General features: G+C 37.4%; 1 protein-coding gene across 1 annotated transcript in view; it reads right to left on the bottom strand.

The window, feature by feature from the left end:
• LOC140229499 (uncharacterized) overlaps nt 1–16,070 on the bottom strand; it is a 123,531-nt gene that overhangs the window by 60,902 nt on the left and 46,559 nt on the right. Inside the window, 9 exon segments of the mRNA XM_072309749.1 lie at nt 1,383–1,442; nt 2,021–2,116; nt 3,039–3,150; nt 5,159–5,327; nt 5,983–6,220; nt 7,052–7,094; nt 7,626–7,724; nt 8,210–8,317; nt 14,074–14,094. Coding sequence (XP_072165850.1) covers nt 1,383–1,442; nt 2,021–2,116; nt 3,039–3,150; nt 5,159–5,327; nt 5,983–6,220; nt 7,052–7,094; nt 7,626–7,724; nt 8,210–8,317; nt 14,074–14,094 — 946 coding nt within the window.

The following is a 16,070-nucleotide window of genomic DNA, read 5'->3' as shown; positions in this document are numbered from 1 at the left end:
AGACTAGCTACTTTTTTTCAGGGGTGGGGGGTCAGAAATGAAACCAACCACAAATTACCACTAGATAAAAAACAGTGATGCCACTGTCCTCAAATCATTTTACCATACCTCATTATTGCACTTATTCATCACATCAAATTTTGCATCTAAGCAAAGAACTAGAGACAAAATCTCAGAAAAATGTGTCATAAAGGAACAATAGCATTTTCTGTTTGTTACATTTAAAAAACACTGAACAGAGGCACATTCATCATACTGTAAATAGAGGACATCTCTTTGCTCATCTTTCTCTATCCTTCGCTCGCTCCCTCTCTGTCTTCTCTATACTCCATTCTTGCCTTCTCTTTCCATCTGTCGATCCATTTCTCTTCCTCCGCTTTCATTGTCCCTATTCTTCAGTCATAATCAGCTATAACCGATGTCTGTATGTGTAGATGTAAGCATGTATATGTGTGTGGTTGAAAAAGTATGCAATATATTTTCGGCTATTCTATTTTTTAGCATACTGTAAAAGTGGAAATTATCGTGTTTTTCACGCAACCAGAAGCTAGTGCAAAAATAAAATCATGCAAATGTTTTTGCATGCCATACGTTCCTATAGCTAGTGTCCTCATTCGATGGAATTCAAAACATGGGAAATTCGTCTTATCCGGCCGACCACAAAAGCTTCTTCGTATAAAAATATCCACTTTTGCAGTAATTTTGATTCATTCCAAAAATTGTCATAATGCATGACTTGTCTGCTTTATTTTGTTAACAAAGTCAAAGTGATTGTGTACATTTTGTTTGTATGACTTGGAATCAGAAATACAATTTGTAAAGACCGCCGGGAAAGAAGTAAAGTGTGTGTGTAGAGGTTAACGTTAGATTCAGTCAAGCTTGGCAGAAGGAGTTTATAGCGCCTGGTGAGTGACGTCCCTCAGCATGACCGGAGGATCTCGCATCACTGATGTCATCCATACGCTCTCATCTTCTTGTATTGCATCATCCTCTCGATTCTGCAAATGGTCAGTCATTGGGCACATGCCATCCGTGTGCTGCGATAGTGCCCTTCCGGCTTTGAGCACAGAAGACGCTGAAGCACCAGCTAAAGATACCCGAACCAATCCTCCCAAAGAAATCAACTACCCCATCCTGCAAATACATTGTATAAGCCCCATCTCATTCCCCCTCCCCCCCCCCCCAAAAAAAAGGAAAGAAGAATAAAGAGCAGTTGCTCACTCATGTTCACCAATGTTTTTCTCAATATACTTAAGATCATGGGTGTGCTGTATTTGAAAGTACAATCAAAACAAATTATTACATATCACTGGAATTTCTATTACATATCATTGGAATTTCCTTCACTGTTGTCATGGCAACATCTTCTAGTATATACTTACAGAGGTCTTCATTAGTTGACTTCATCTGGTAGATGGGTGGTGGTGTTGGGTTGATTGGAACTGCACACGAAACGCAAACACAAAACAAACAGCAGGTTGAAAAGAAATAGAGTTAATCATTTCCAACTGGATTTTAGTCTCTCTTAATACACATGCAGCACTTACAGCCAAACAGCTAAAATTTTCATGCAACTTTAGAACATTATTTCTCGGGGAAGCAAAAAAAAATGTTTGTGTGGTTTTTTTTTTTTTTCCAATACACATATTCTATAAGTTCGACCATTTAAAGAAACATATTCGAAAGACAGCTGTCCTAACACGAAAGGTTATAACAATCAACAAATAATAATATACATGTAACGATGATAACATAATCAATAATGCCTCTGGCACCACCTTGTGGCGGAGGCATAAAAACAGTGTTAGCGATAATGACGCTGAAAGTAAGAGATAAAAATCCTTCAAAGTAGTCAATAACAGTGATTATAATTCCAGTAATAATATTCTTACTGTCGGTAGATGAGAAGCTTTAAAATTCCACAACTTCTTTTTGTCAGGTCCAACTTCAATGACTTACTAGTCCAACTACAAACGTTTTTTACTCTCAGTTCCTGTGGTTATTTGACCTTTGAACTCACTTGGACCACCTCGCGGCTTCTTGCTTTTCTTCTTGGAGCACTCCCGCGTGATCTGCTCCAGGCACAGACCAGTCCTGTGGACGGTGAACTCGCAGTCTGAAAAAAAAGAAGAAGATGATTTGCAGTCACTGAAAAAACACTGCACTCCCGTACAAAAACAAACATGGTTATAACTGAACTCTCTGGTACAATGAAGTAAAAATTTCACATCCAAAAATCGTTCTCCATAATATCTTTACACTCAATTGTTTGGCTTTAGGAAACTTTGATATGATGAAAGAAAGAAAACTACCAGTCCATGGGACTTCATTATGATAGGAATCCCCCTGAACAGCGACACTTCACAACTGCATTCACATACATGTTCTCTTCTGGGGAATGTTTCCCTTTAACTATAGAAAGTTCAGTGACCTCAGTCCTCTACCTTTTTCAAATCTATCAACATTTTTGCTCTGTTATTGATCTTCACTCTGAAAAGAGTCAATCTTAATTTCACTAACTCTCTCATTTTCATCCGAATGATTTGGCAAAACAACATATTCTTATGTAGACTAACATTGCTTTGCCAATTCTCATTGCAGATGTGTGGTGCTTGTTTAATGACTTACATGTTGTTTTTGCCAAAATACAGCACAGCTGCATGTAAGCACCTAAAAATATACACTGTTTTGCCCCAATTACGCAAGGTATATCAGGCAGAGTAAGCCGGCAAAACAATGTATCTTCACAAAATGTTTGATACCTCAAAAAACAACCACCATGTACAATATGTATCATTACACAGCTTGACTGCAGTTAGAGGAAGAATGTTCTCTATAACTTGTAAAATAGCGTCATCTTTGAAAATGATTCAATTAATGGGACAGGAACTGGGGGGGAAAATATCAACACTTCAAAACGTAAAATAAAAATCTCGGATGTCCTGGAAGGCGACGAAAAAAGACATAACACGTTAATTTGCGGCTGCGGGGGTTAGAAGGAACCCGCAGTTGCGGGGCGAGGAGGAACCATTACTCACTGGTACATTGGTATCCCTGGTAACCGATGCCCCAGAGAGGACCGTTGCACTGCTGACAGAACGTGGTGTTCAAGCACTGGATCTCCACAAACTGATGGCCCTTCATGTTGTGCTGCACGGCACCAGAGAGGGGGAAAAAAATACAAGATGAAATGTTGAAGGTGTTCCATTACCCTGAGTATCATGTTTGCTATATTTGTAGAATGTACTTGAGTCATGCCCTCTGCAAAATATATGAATTTTTTGTCAATTCGATTTTCATTCAGTGGGATTTAAATGTAAATTTTAGAGAGCATACAAAAACAAAAATGGCTTGAAATAAATAGTCGATCAACTGATTCTTTCAATCGAACGATCGAAGTAGACATCTTTTGCCAACAACAACACACCTCAGTATTAAACCGATCGACATGGAATCTCAATATTATTCAAAAGACGTACAATTTGTACGCATGTAGCTAGAATGTGCACACATCAGTATCAGCGCTTACAGAGCAAAACTTGAACGCACAGAACACAAGTGCCTAATTGCTATAGAGATATGATCCGATCTATCGAAACCTGTATACTTTCAGGAGCTGTCACAGGTGAATTGTGGCTGTTTCATGTGTATTCCAGCTGAACATAAATATACCACAGACAGGTAAGAACATGGAGCTGATTTTTATTCACATTAACGATTCTTGTTTCACGCTGTTTTTCATTGCAACAGATTTAACAAATTGCCCACAGTCATTGTGGATAAAACATGTTTTATGGTTATTTGAAACACTGATCTATGGCTACTAAAGCACATTCATTTCACTTATCTTCCCTCAGCCAGTTTAACCCTATAAAGCCAAAGGGGGGGGGGGGGCGGGCACATTGTGCCCCCCCTACCAGATTTTCATTCGCCACTCCTTCGCCTTTTATCCAATTTTAACCAAATTTGGTGACTTTTCCTAAAATCTTATTCCGAACGTTTTGATATATAATTTAACTATATTTGATATTGCTGGTTGCCATGGCAACCATAAACTGACAACAATGTCAATCAGATTTTTGCGTATTTTTCTGTTCCAATTCCAGTTTACATTATTATAATGTATGAAATGGGCATTTCTTGGCTGAAATTTGCTGAAGAAGCAAAATGTGAAGTAATTATGGCCCTGAAATGTTTTTCCTATTATTTCCTTTGTTTTTCTGTGCCAACGGCATAAAACAATAGATATAATAGAGATACTTGAAAATAACAGTATTTTACAAAGATTGCCGTTCTATTTTGTGTCATTTTGATTCGTTCATCCAAGTTATACCTCTAATATCATTTGTTTATCACATAATCAACCTGCAAACTTAAAATTCCAAAATTATCGGAATATGAAATATGATTACTATGCATGTACCTATCTCAAACAATACATCACAGGTCTCATAATGTATTTCTTTATTTTGTTATGAATAGTGCCCCCATGTGGTGACCTTGAGAAATTTTAACCATAACAAATAATGAGCTTTGACTTGCACATCATTTGTGGCAAATATGAAAAATATTGGTTTATGATAAAACATATATACTGGGGATAAAGAAATTATACAGAAAAATCATGTTTTTAGCATATTTCCTATGTATTTCTTTATATTTTGGTAAATAGCGCCCTCTATGGGTGACCTTGAACAAATTCAAGTATGCGGTCATGTAGGGTATGAGTTGCTCTACCCATATGCCAAATATGACGATGAAACATGAAACAATAACAAAGTTATAAAGGGGGGCACAATGTGCCCCCCCCCCCCTTGGGCCTGGGAAGGGTCAAAATAGCTTGGGCTTAATAGGGTTAAAGGGGATGGCTAGTAACTGATCAGTGGGAATGCTGGGGGATGATTGCTCCAATCCTTGTGGGATTCATTTAAGAGTACATTATATATCTATTGTTGTGTGAAAATTATTTGCTTCAGAATGGTCTCATATTCAAGTAATGTGCAGTTTAATGTTTCCAGGTTAGCATGCCTGTACAGTGACGGGGCAATTACATCATACGCAAAGACACCATGAAAGACTGAGCCGAATATACCAATTCTTTCTTCATGTTTTTCTCACAAACTTTCACGAGAATTTGCTGCGCGTTGCGAAGACGAACCTTTTTGCTCGGCCTGTTGAACTTGGAGAGCATGTTCCTACGGTCCTTGTTCATGAAGCTGGGTGCTCTCTCTAAGGCACTGTTTTGAACTTTGACCCCGACCTGCTTCATGAAGGTCGTGATGGCGGCGGCAAGGGCCTGGTTCTTTGGTTCCTTCTCCGCCTCTAGCCTGGGATTGGTAGAAAAAAAGGGGGCAAGATTTAAATGGAGCTGGAAGATAAAACAGTGGCTTGTTAAGCCTGTTTAATAAAAAGGACAAGCTTTTATTACAACAATCGTTTCTCATAGACACCTGCCCAAGTATACTCAGGGCAAAAACTTCAACGAGTTAAACTCTTCCCCAACATGCAATTCCACCATTTGGTCTTTTTGACCATCATGAACAAGGTAAAATCAGATGACGTCAAACATATACAATGGGAGAGATTTCATCAAAATTGGAGATCTTTAAAACATACCCATTTTTTTCTTCCGCCCTATGGGCCCTGCCCCAGGCCCCCTAAACCATTTGTAAATCTGCTGTGAACAAGGATGATTCCTGTCACACATGGCAAAAATCCGACAATCAAACCTGACAGAAAACGACAAACAGATGATCAGTTTGGCAAAAACACACAACGATTTGTGGACGGAATACCATCACAACTGCTCACTACAGCCCTTGACTGTGGTAAGCCAATAAAATTAGTAGTCAGCAGGTTTAGATTCAGATCAGGCAATTTTATCTTTTTTCAATAAAAGGCCTTCAATCATTTCAACCGCATCCGATCAGCTACTGGGTTGATCTAAACAAACGCGGGAACACTCCCTTATTGTGAGCTTACGTCGTCAGCCGCTCCAGGTGGGGCAGCAGCGTGGACTCCACGATCTTCAGCTCGCGGGCGCGGTCCATGTCATCGTTGGTCAGCAGCTGGTCGCCGAAGATCGAGCCAAGCCCCAGCGCCCTCTGTCGGCGAAACTCGGTCAGGAAATCCTCCACCTCCTCCTTGGCGTCCATGCGAGCGGGATGGAAGACGTTGCGCATTGCCTCCTCATTGTTGATCTGACTGTTGATGGTGTGTTCTGGGGGTCAGAGAAAACCGGAACGCAATACAGGCGACTCCCATTTGAACAAAGCCCACGAGACCAGATCAGCAGTTTTCTTTCGTATGCCGAAATTTCATTATGGCCGACAAAGTTAGACATACAACGTATAAAGATACACACAGATAATGATTATGGGACCTGAACCTTTGTTTTGTTAACAACAATTATTTTGTTACAACTGTTTTAGCCTTCTGTCACAGCCTTTTCGTCATCTAATACCAGTTCTTCATTCCCTGAATGCTTACTCCTCATGCATTTGAGCTCTAAGTGGTATTAATAAGCCTTTCTTTATTCTGGATTCAGGATTATGAAAAACTTCTGATAATTGTTAAATCTATAAGAGATCAGTAAGTTATTTTGATTGCTTTTTTGCAACCCAACAACTTAGGGAAGAACACCAGGAAAAGCCTGACATCTTGTATGCCTCCTATTTTGCTTGTTTTGTTTATCTGTTATCATTTGTATTGTCTTGCAAATGCTGAAAAAAAGGTAATAAATAATAACATCAGAGATCCCTAAATTGGCAACATAACAAAAATATGAGATTAGTGTTGGTCTCAAAAAGGCAATTTCTATTCTAATCTCTTTGCAGATTTAATTAATGCAGTTCAATAGAATCATTTTTTTTTCAAAAATGGGATATCAAAGTAAAATTCAGTGTTGCCAATTTGATACGAGGACATGATAACAACTTCTGCAACAATATCACTCCAGGGCTCGATGGGTTAATACAGCAGACTTCAAATATGTAGTGATTGCGACTTGATAAACTATGGAGCACTACGTGCATGTTAAGTTGTTTCTTACCCACGCTAGCCACAACATTGTCCGATACTTGAATACGAAGTGGCTGTAATAGAGAGAGAGAAAAAAAAAAGTGAAATGGTGGTAATATGGTGTTAATATGGTGGCAATATTGTGGTAAAATGTGGTGATTGCATGTCAGAAGATGTATAGAACCAACCAAATGCAAGAGAGTAAACAGAAGCATACTGCACATCAGAATTACATTAGCATACTGCAGTCCAGGGCTGCCTAAATTTACAGTTCAAAGTCAGTGGGATCCACAGACCAAGCAAGAACATGTATACACTTGTGGACTCTGCAGCTTGGACAGTGCAACACACTTCTGGTAAATAACTTACACCTGGCATATTTCCACCAATGACGACTAGTAGTATGCCTTACTTGTTATCCAAAATACAAAGTACATTACAATCTAACTCCACTAATTGGTTATGTTCATACGCAGTAAAAACAAATGCATCACTTTATTGCCAAACAACAAAAATTAACAACAGCAAAATATATGCAACAGACAACAATATCGCCATGGATACAAGCAAAAGAGATTCATGTCTCCCTGGAAACCACTACTCACCCCTTGCCTCCCCATGAACGTGGAGAAAATGTCGTAAGCCCATTTCTTCATCTCCTTCAGGTTACCGCTGGCGTAGGAATCCGTTACTAGGTAGAAGAACTGCCGGGGCAAGGGTAATGGGCAGGAGATAAGGTTTAGCAGAGAACAGATACTAGTCATACCAATAATGAATGATGTACATGTAGCAGTCTTACCATGTGATAGAGGCACAAAAAGGGTTCAATGGGAAAAGCAGGGATGTTGGCCTCAAAAACTGCATAATAGTGTTCTAACGGTTGAAAGGCCTGTCCTAACGGTTGAAAGGCATGTTTCTGGTGGGGAAAAAAAAGGTCTTTTCCTCTCCTGTAACTACGTGTTTTATACAATGTAGGTAACGCGTCCGTAAGTTTGACGCGATCAGCACTGTAATAGTACAATTTTTGGAAAACAATATTTTCATTTCAAGTTGAAAAAAAAAAAAAACGCACAAAAGTTACAGTTGGCAACGCTACAGAATGTTAGACAAGTTTGACTTGAGCGTGAATCCACAAGGTAACAGGGACCTCACATAATAAGATAACATAACACAAAAGATGGGACCTCACCAAACTTGAAGGGTCGTTATTTGAGATCAGGTAATGGAGAAAGACGGCCATGTGGGCCGGTTTCTTCTCCAGCTGTTCCAGTTCGTTGAACGGCCCGTGCTCATCAAACTGTAAATTAGAACCAAATAATATATACAGTGACTGTCTGGAAGTGAGACTAGAGTATGTGCATTATTAAAGTTAGGAATGTGTCCATTGTGTAGTGTGTAATTCAAGAATGCGATAAGCTTATTTGTTTGCTGGGTACTTAATTTTTGCACATAGTACGTTATATTTTGATATTCGAACACGTCAATGAAATGAAGGCTAACTGAAATTTACTTACTATAATTTATTCATATACTATACTATCCTTCATACTTTGATATGCATTATACATTACAATGTTCCTAGTAAAATATAAACCAATCAATTCAACTTTTCAGTCTTCGAGAGCATCGCAGACAATACAGTCATCCCAATCAAAATCAATGCAGTTTTCAAGTATACTGGTGCCTGGTTCAGAAAAACATCATGCACAAACTGATGTCTGACCATTCTTCTGAAATTCACCTCTTAATTTGATCTACCACAAAAATTGAAAGAGAGTTATCTGGTATCCCGCTTCATTGGAGTAACAATGGGGGGGGGGGGGGAGGGGCAGCAATGTACATGTTTACATCAAAATATGCCCATGTGCACATGTAGGTATTGAAGCATGGAAAAAATGACAACATTCAAAATATGTACAGCTATTATCATAGCTGTCTTTCTCCTCTATCTTTTTCATCTTTTTTTTTTTTTTTTTGGGGGGGGGGATGCTAGACAGTTTGATACAGAAGCAACATGTGAACCTACGAAAGCAGATATAATACATGATGCTGGCTCCAGTACCGTTGATGATTCTGATTTCTGCTTTAGTACTGTTTTTTTTTTTTTGTGTGTGTGCTTTTTTGTGTTTTTTTCAGGGGGATGTCAGGCGTCTTGATAACAAAGCAACAGGTGAACCTACAAACGTACATATATTCCCGATGGTGGTATTGAACAATGCCATTGATGGGCATCTTGAAGACTTTTCTCCCTACATACAGGGCTGCCAACCTTAACACATCAAATTTAGGGAGGTTCAATCGGACAGTCGGGGAGGTACTGGTGTGTAATACATAGCATCTCTATGGCAGGCATCCACACAAACTTTTTTTTTGAGGTGGCCCTATGGGGACACCAACATCATCAATTTCAAATTTTTGGTGGCCCGAAAAAACAAACAATAAAAAACATTAACTCATTGCATGCATTTATGCATTTCCAGGTGTCAAGCTCATAACTGTGCCAACTGTCAAAATCTGCACAATCCAACGGCGTCGTTGCTACTGCAAAAGCTCCGTAATGTCTGTAATGGCCACTGAGGTACAGTATCTTGAGGTCCTTATGTCTTTCTCTGGGCTCACAAGGCAAAATGCCTTTTAAACAAGCAGGTGGTAACAGCATCTCACAATCTAAACTCATACAGGTGGCTTAAAAATCAAGCCCACATGCTCAAAATAAACATACCTTGCTTCTGTTGTGCACAAACATTATTTGAACTCTTGTTTTCTTTAACACAAGAAAACATTCTGATACATTTACTCCCTCAAAGTATACATAACCCATTAAGCAAATTATTTTAACCACCTTTGTAAGCTCGGAATTATGTGTTCATATCTACGTTCACTCATGCACACGTCAAACCCTCGACATGCACAACAAAACAGAATAACCGTAGATGGGCGATTACCTGATCTTGGCTGCGGCTGTAAAGCTTGTATCAGCACCATTTGAGAAATGATAAAAGACCCACAGTTTTTTACCCTACAACAACCAAGCGGTATGCTATAATCAGTGCAGGATGATATTCTCATAGAAAGTCCCTTTGAGAGACGTTTCACTTCCTTTGAATTGCATGAAGTGTCCTGAAGTCAAATAACGGTTTCGTATTTCTTTCTTGATTTCTTTGATGTGACTGACGTTGAAAGTTGTGCGTCTTCAGAGCCACTCTTCTCTGTCTGTTTAAACAGAGATTACTACCAATCCTGAAGTACACATCAACCAATCAATTTCTGCTTTGCGTACCATGATTCTTACCATGTACAGGCAGATGGAACATTCATGTACATATTTCAGATAGCTATACATTGCATGAAATACAAGTTTTTAGGATAAATCTACTTGAAATATGGGGGTGGGGAGGGGGATTTTTCCAGTGTGGAGGCTACAAGAAACAGTGCAAGTGAGGATTAATGAGAAAAAATATATAAATATATTTACACACACACATTGTACAGCATGTTTATAAAGTACTGTATAAGCTGTTATTTTCGCGTACAGATATTTTCGCGAAATGTGGAGGTCACAGCCATTTACGCGAGATGTTGTTTTCGCAAATTGACACCGACGCTATCATTGATGCATTATTAACCTAGCGCATGGCGACATTTTCGCGTGCTGCGAAATTCGCAATCAAAACGTGATTCGTGAAATTTGCGAAAATAACAGCTTATACAGTATTGCTCTGGATTCAGCTTTAGGGAGACATTGTGTAGATAAGCAATGTCAGCAGCAAAGCATGTGATTAAATGGGATATAATATACATGTAGTTGAAAACGTTACGGAGACACAAAATGTCTCCTTAGGGTCACATGTCTCCTTAATATAGTTATTATAACCATAATGTCTCCATAAAGCTGGACATCACAATCCCGCATTGTTTTTATGAGACTAATACCAGCAAACTAGTGAGAATTTCATGCAACGACAGTGCCCGCCATTAGGATCGAATGATGCCAAGTCTGATAATGTGATAAAGTGCAATACTGTAAAAATGGATATTTTCGCGTGACTAATTTTTCGCGCTCAGCCGTGTTTTTGATTCCGCAGAATCAAGACATCAACTTCTGGAACAAGTGGCGAGCAAAAATATTCGTGTGCTCTTATTTTCACGCTAGTTTCTGGTTGCGCGAAAAATTTCTACACTGCGAAAATTTCCACTTTTACAGTAGTACATTCCCTTTCCACATGACTGATCACAGCTTTGTACGATATCTGCTTTATTATGTAGGTGGCTAATATATATATATATACATAATATATTCTTTGCCTCGTGATCATTTTTCTGGTGATGGATACAAACACACAATAGAGTAACCATACCATTTGTGCATTTTGGTAGTGACTGTGCGAGACAAGGATTAATTCACATTCTTTTCATTTTTTTTTTCTTTGAAAGACAATGTAGCCAAGAAAGTGTGCTATACACAAGTGTAATACATGTATATACGCAACACATACCATGTACAGTGTATCAGAGGAAGGTGGGATTCCATAAAAGTGGAGTCCTCTACATTTTATCGTATTTCACTATTCCCGACCTAAGTCTGCAAATACAATGTAGGACCGCTTTTTCACCTTTTAAACTAGAACATTTAACAAAGCAATCTACAAAGCCATATTCCATTTTTTTTTTTTTTTTTTTTTTTGCACAGATGAAGATTATGTTTTTGTTGAGTATATATTCTTTTCTGCTGTTGTTTTTTGTGGGGTGGGGGCGGGGGGGGGGGGGGGGGGAGGGTGAAATTTTCACTTTGTGAATTAGAGCCGAGGCTTGGTATCACAAATCTTTTGAGAAAATGAAAAAGGAACATGGCTCTCTGGTCATGAGAGTATACAGTGATGTGGAAGCGGTCCTTTGAATATTTTGGACCAGAAATTTTCCCGCGCATCTTAATTTTATGAATTTCGCGAGAGCCGAGGTTCAAGAAAATTAAAATGCACATGAAACTTCTTGTCTACACTACAATGCATTGAATGCCAGTGGCAATTTGTGAAAATTTCATGCCGTGGAAAAGGCCATCGGCTCCAATTTGCGAAAATTTCGTTTTGTAAATATCTTTTGCTGTACAGAAATAGAATATAGGCTTAATTTCCTATTTTAATACAAGCATGCTTTGTGGAAAACATTTTTGGGGGTTTGTTTTGATTTCCTTAACAGAAAATCTATCACAACAAAGTCATGACATCTCACACTCAAGAATGAATCAATAAGATTTCGTACCTGTAAATCGACCCACATTGATCATTTTTCACATTTGATATGAATAATAAATCACTCTGTCACATAGATCAATACACAATCAAGTTACAAAAGGGCAAGATTTTAAATCTAGTAATCACAACTTGACAAATCCACTTGCAAAAAAAGAAAAAAAAAAAACTGGCCACACCATCATCATATTGGGGCTTTCAAGCAAGAATCCGCTTCATTATCAAAAAGTGGGAAAAGGCCATTGGCAGGGCAGAAATGCCAAAAAAATTGAAAATGCCTTTAAAATATGAAAGACTGCAAACACCTAAGGCATCACATCTGTCGAAATTATCACGAAAGGAATCATATTTTTGTAAGGAAAAAGGTTCCATTTTCCATATATATCACTGTTCATGCTTATTCAGACCTTTTCAACAAACTGTGAATGTCCCCACACATGCAGTGATTGGAAAAGGGGAAAAGTACATATTCCTTTGACTCGTTACTGACATATGAAGGGTAATATTACTCCCCTGCTTTCTGAAAGAGGTAAATTAATTGCTTTTTCAGAAAAATGAAATTTTGAGGAATTCTTTTTTGTATTTTCTTCATATTGTTATTCTGCTGTGACGTCACAAACTGCTGAAGTCTTTTCGTTTCATGACGGCAGCAACAGAACTTTAAAAATTCATAACTTTTGAATATATTGTCCGATTTTCCTCAAATTTTCACTGACGGGCTCTGCGAATAATGCTGCATTCACTCAAGCCACAAGTTTATTTGGGTGAACTTCTCATGGAATATTCCACAGCTTTCTTCATTTTCCATCCAGATACACAACAAAACGTTTTACTATTCAGTACTGATGTTGCTCTACCTAGTAAAGACAACATGAATGTGGTGAGGAAACACACTAGAAATCTAAACCTCCTTGACAAAAAAATAATAAACAATAATACATGAATGAATAAATAAATCTTAAAAATACAATAATAAGGAAACAAAAAATAAAAAATGGTCACAGCACTGAAAAAAAAAAAAAAAGATACACGCAATGCAAATATTGCTATGATGTCAAGTCATGTGCAGCCCTTACAACTTGGTGCAAACCACAGATGCAACAAGACGTGTGCACTGAAGCATGTGACAGAACAACACTGCGAGACTGTGCCTTTAAAGGCACCGGAACCACGGACTCAAGAGGGCGCTGTTGGATGGCGTGCAGATCGATAACGTGAAGCTATTACAACACTTACGCATCAGCCTTGTTCTGAACGTCTGATTAAAACCAATTTGTACAGTGTGCTGAAACTGATTGATATGAATGGCAAGCTCAGTTCAATCTCTTCATGTGGCCACTGTATTATACTTGCGCTTTGAATAGTTTTAATGACTATTAAACTTGCACAAAAGACACCACACGCAATACGCATCCGCGATCTACTTTGACAGTTGACTAACTTTACATTGCCGATCTTTGTAATGAAGATGGCGGCGATCATCACGCCACACAACAGCGTCCCCTGGAAGCGAAGGTCTGCGTGCCTTTAAGGTTTACAAGTGCTTCAACAACAATGACAACAACGGCAGAGAATGACAAGCAGGAGTAGTGAATTTAATAATCACAAAAAGAGATAATATCAATAAAAGAACGCATTCTGAAGCTTGGATCACAAGCAGTCTGAGGAGAAACACATCAATTCCGAGGCAAATGCAAATTTCTATAACTTTTTCTGGGCAAACTTGATAAATGATCTTTTTTGGGGGGTGGGGGGCGGGATTCAATGCACAACACGAAAGGCTATCATTATATTTTGGACTTACTTCTGGAGCAATTGCAGTTACCTGGGATTTCAAAACACAGAGAATTGACATTAAAATCTATCTTTTAGCTGATAAAATCTTAAAAATGGAAAAAAAAAAAAGTGACATTTATGAAAACACCGAAAAAAACCCCATTATCAATGAGTAATCCTGAGGATTAAAAGATCAAACAACAGAGTTGAACTCTACCCTCCAATGAAGAATGACATACAATGTATTGCTAAAAATGTCTAAAAAGACCAGGACTACATTTGTATACCTGACTTTTAAGACTCCCGAGTATTCTCCAAACTTTCTGTCATATGTGTCACCGACATAACTGCAATGGATTTAACATTCCAGAAATGATAGATCTTTTGATATCATATGTTACTCAGGAAAAATAAAACACAAATCCTCGCACTACATGTATTCTGGTAGGAGATCTTGCCTAAGGAAAAAGAACACAGAAGAAAAAAACCTCTCTCAATATTGAGGTTGGCCTCGGGGGGAAAAAAAATGTCAATGTTTGTTGATTTTGCTTGCTTTTTAAGTAGTGAAATGCACCAAGCTCCATTTTTTTTTTTTTTTTTATGGATGAATACTTTTACATTTCCTAAAGGAAACATACAAAAAAAAAATGCTATGTAACTTACATTTTTGGCAACTGGGACCACCTAGAATTTTGAGAGAGAAAGATAGTACTGACAGGTAACACATTTTTCTATTTCCATTATTTCTTTCAGTTACATCGAGCTACAATGTACTGCGCTGATAAGGGTCCATACAGTGTACTTGGCACACACGTTGTGTAGCTGTTTAAGGATGAAAGTATCTCATCAAAGGTAGTTGTTCTTCTTACCAAAAAAAAAAAAAAAAACTTTTTTTCCAAAAGAAAATTTTGGTTTACAGGCAAAAAAAAATAGTATTCCCTTAAAAAAGAAGAAGTATATATCATTGCTGAAAACTGATCTATTTACACATCCTTAACCTTTGTTGTTTTTTATACTATATGTACATATTGCTGTATCTTACTTTAATATTTTTTTTTTTATTAATGCACATGGAAATGTCAGTATTAAGTGCTATATAAGTGTTATTTATTGTTATTATCTCTATTATTATTATTATTATTATCATTATTATTATTATTATTATCATCATTATCATTATCATTATCATTATCATTATCATTATCATTATTATCATTATCATTATCATTATCATTATCATTATGATGATTGTGATTGTGATTGTTATTATTATTATTATTATTATTATTATTATTATTATTATTATTATTATTATTATTATTATTATTATTATTATTATTATCACTACCACTACCACTACCACTACCACTACCACTACCACTATCATTACTATTACTACTACTATTACTATTACTATTATTGTTACTATTATCATTATTATTATTATTACTACTATTATTATTATTATCATTATTATTATTATTATTATTATTATTATCATCATTTTTATTATCATTATTATTATTATTATTATTATTATTATTATTATTATTATTACTGATCAAGCAAACTGTCTGTAAAACACTGAGCGGCAATGAAATTTTACAGGGGACTGCAATCCAGATCTAGAGTGAACGAGTGAGTGCCAAGGGGGAACAAAGGAGAGCCAACTGTATGTTATCTAATGAAGCCTCATGGAATCATGTTACAGGTGGCACAACGTAATTGTGACAAAAATCATAGAATGGCTGGCACTAAACTAGATCTAGAAGCTCACTCCCTAATCACCAGACTTTCTGTGACTACAAGTGCTGAACAGAGACTACCGTTCTGACTATGACTAGAAGCGAAACGATACAGAAGTTTTGAGGACAAAGAGTAGCATTAATTGTGCATTAATGTTTGACAGAGTTAATTATTTTCTCAAGAAATTAAAAATGCTTATTTGAAATAAAGTGAAAAAATTTTGTAGGTGAAGAGTGCTGTGGCGTCATCGCAAAATTTGTCAGCAGAGGGCCTGCTGCT

The sequence above is a fragment of the Diadema setosum genome, chromosome 6 (assembly GCF_964275005.1).
Source record: "Diadema setosum chromosome 6, eeDiaSeto1, whole genome shotgun sequence".
NCBI classification, from domain to species: domain Eukaryota; kingdom Metazoa; phylum Echinodermata; class Echinoidea; order Diadematoida; family Diadematidae; genus Diadema; species Diadema setosum.
Note: the sequence above shows the minus strand (reverse complement) of the source record. Positions and strands in the feature narration are given on the sequence as shown.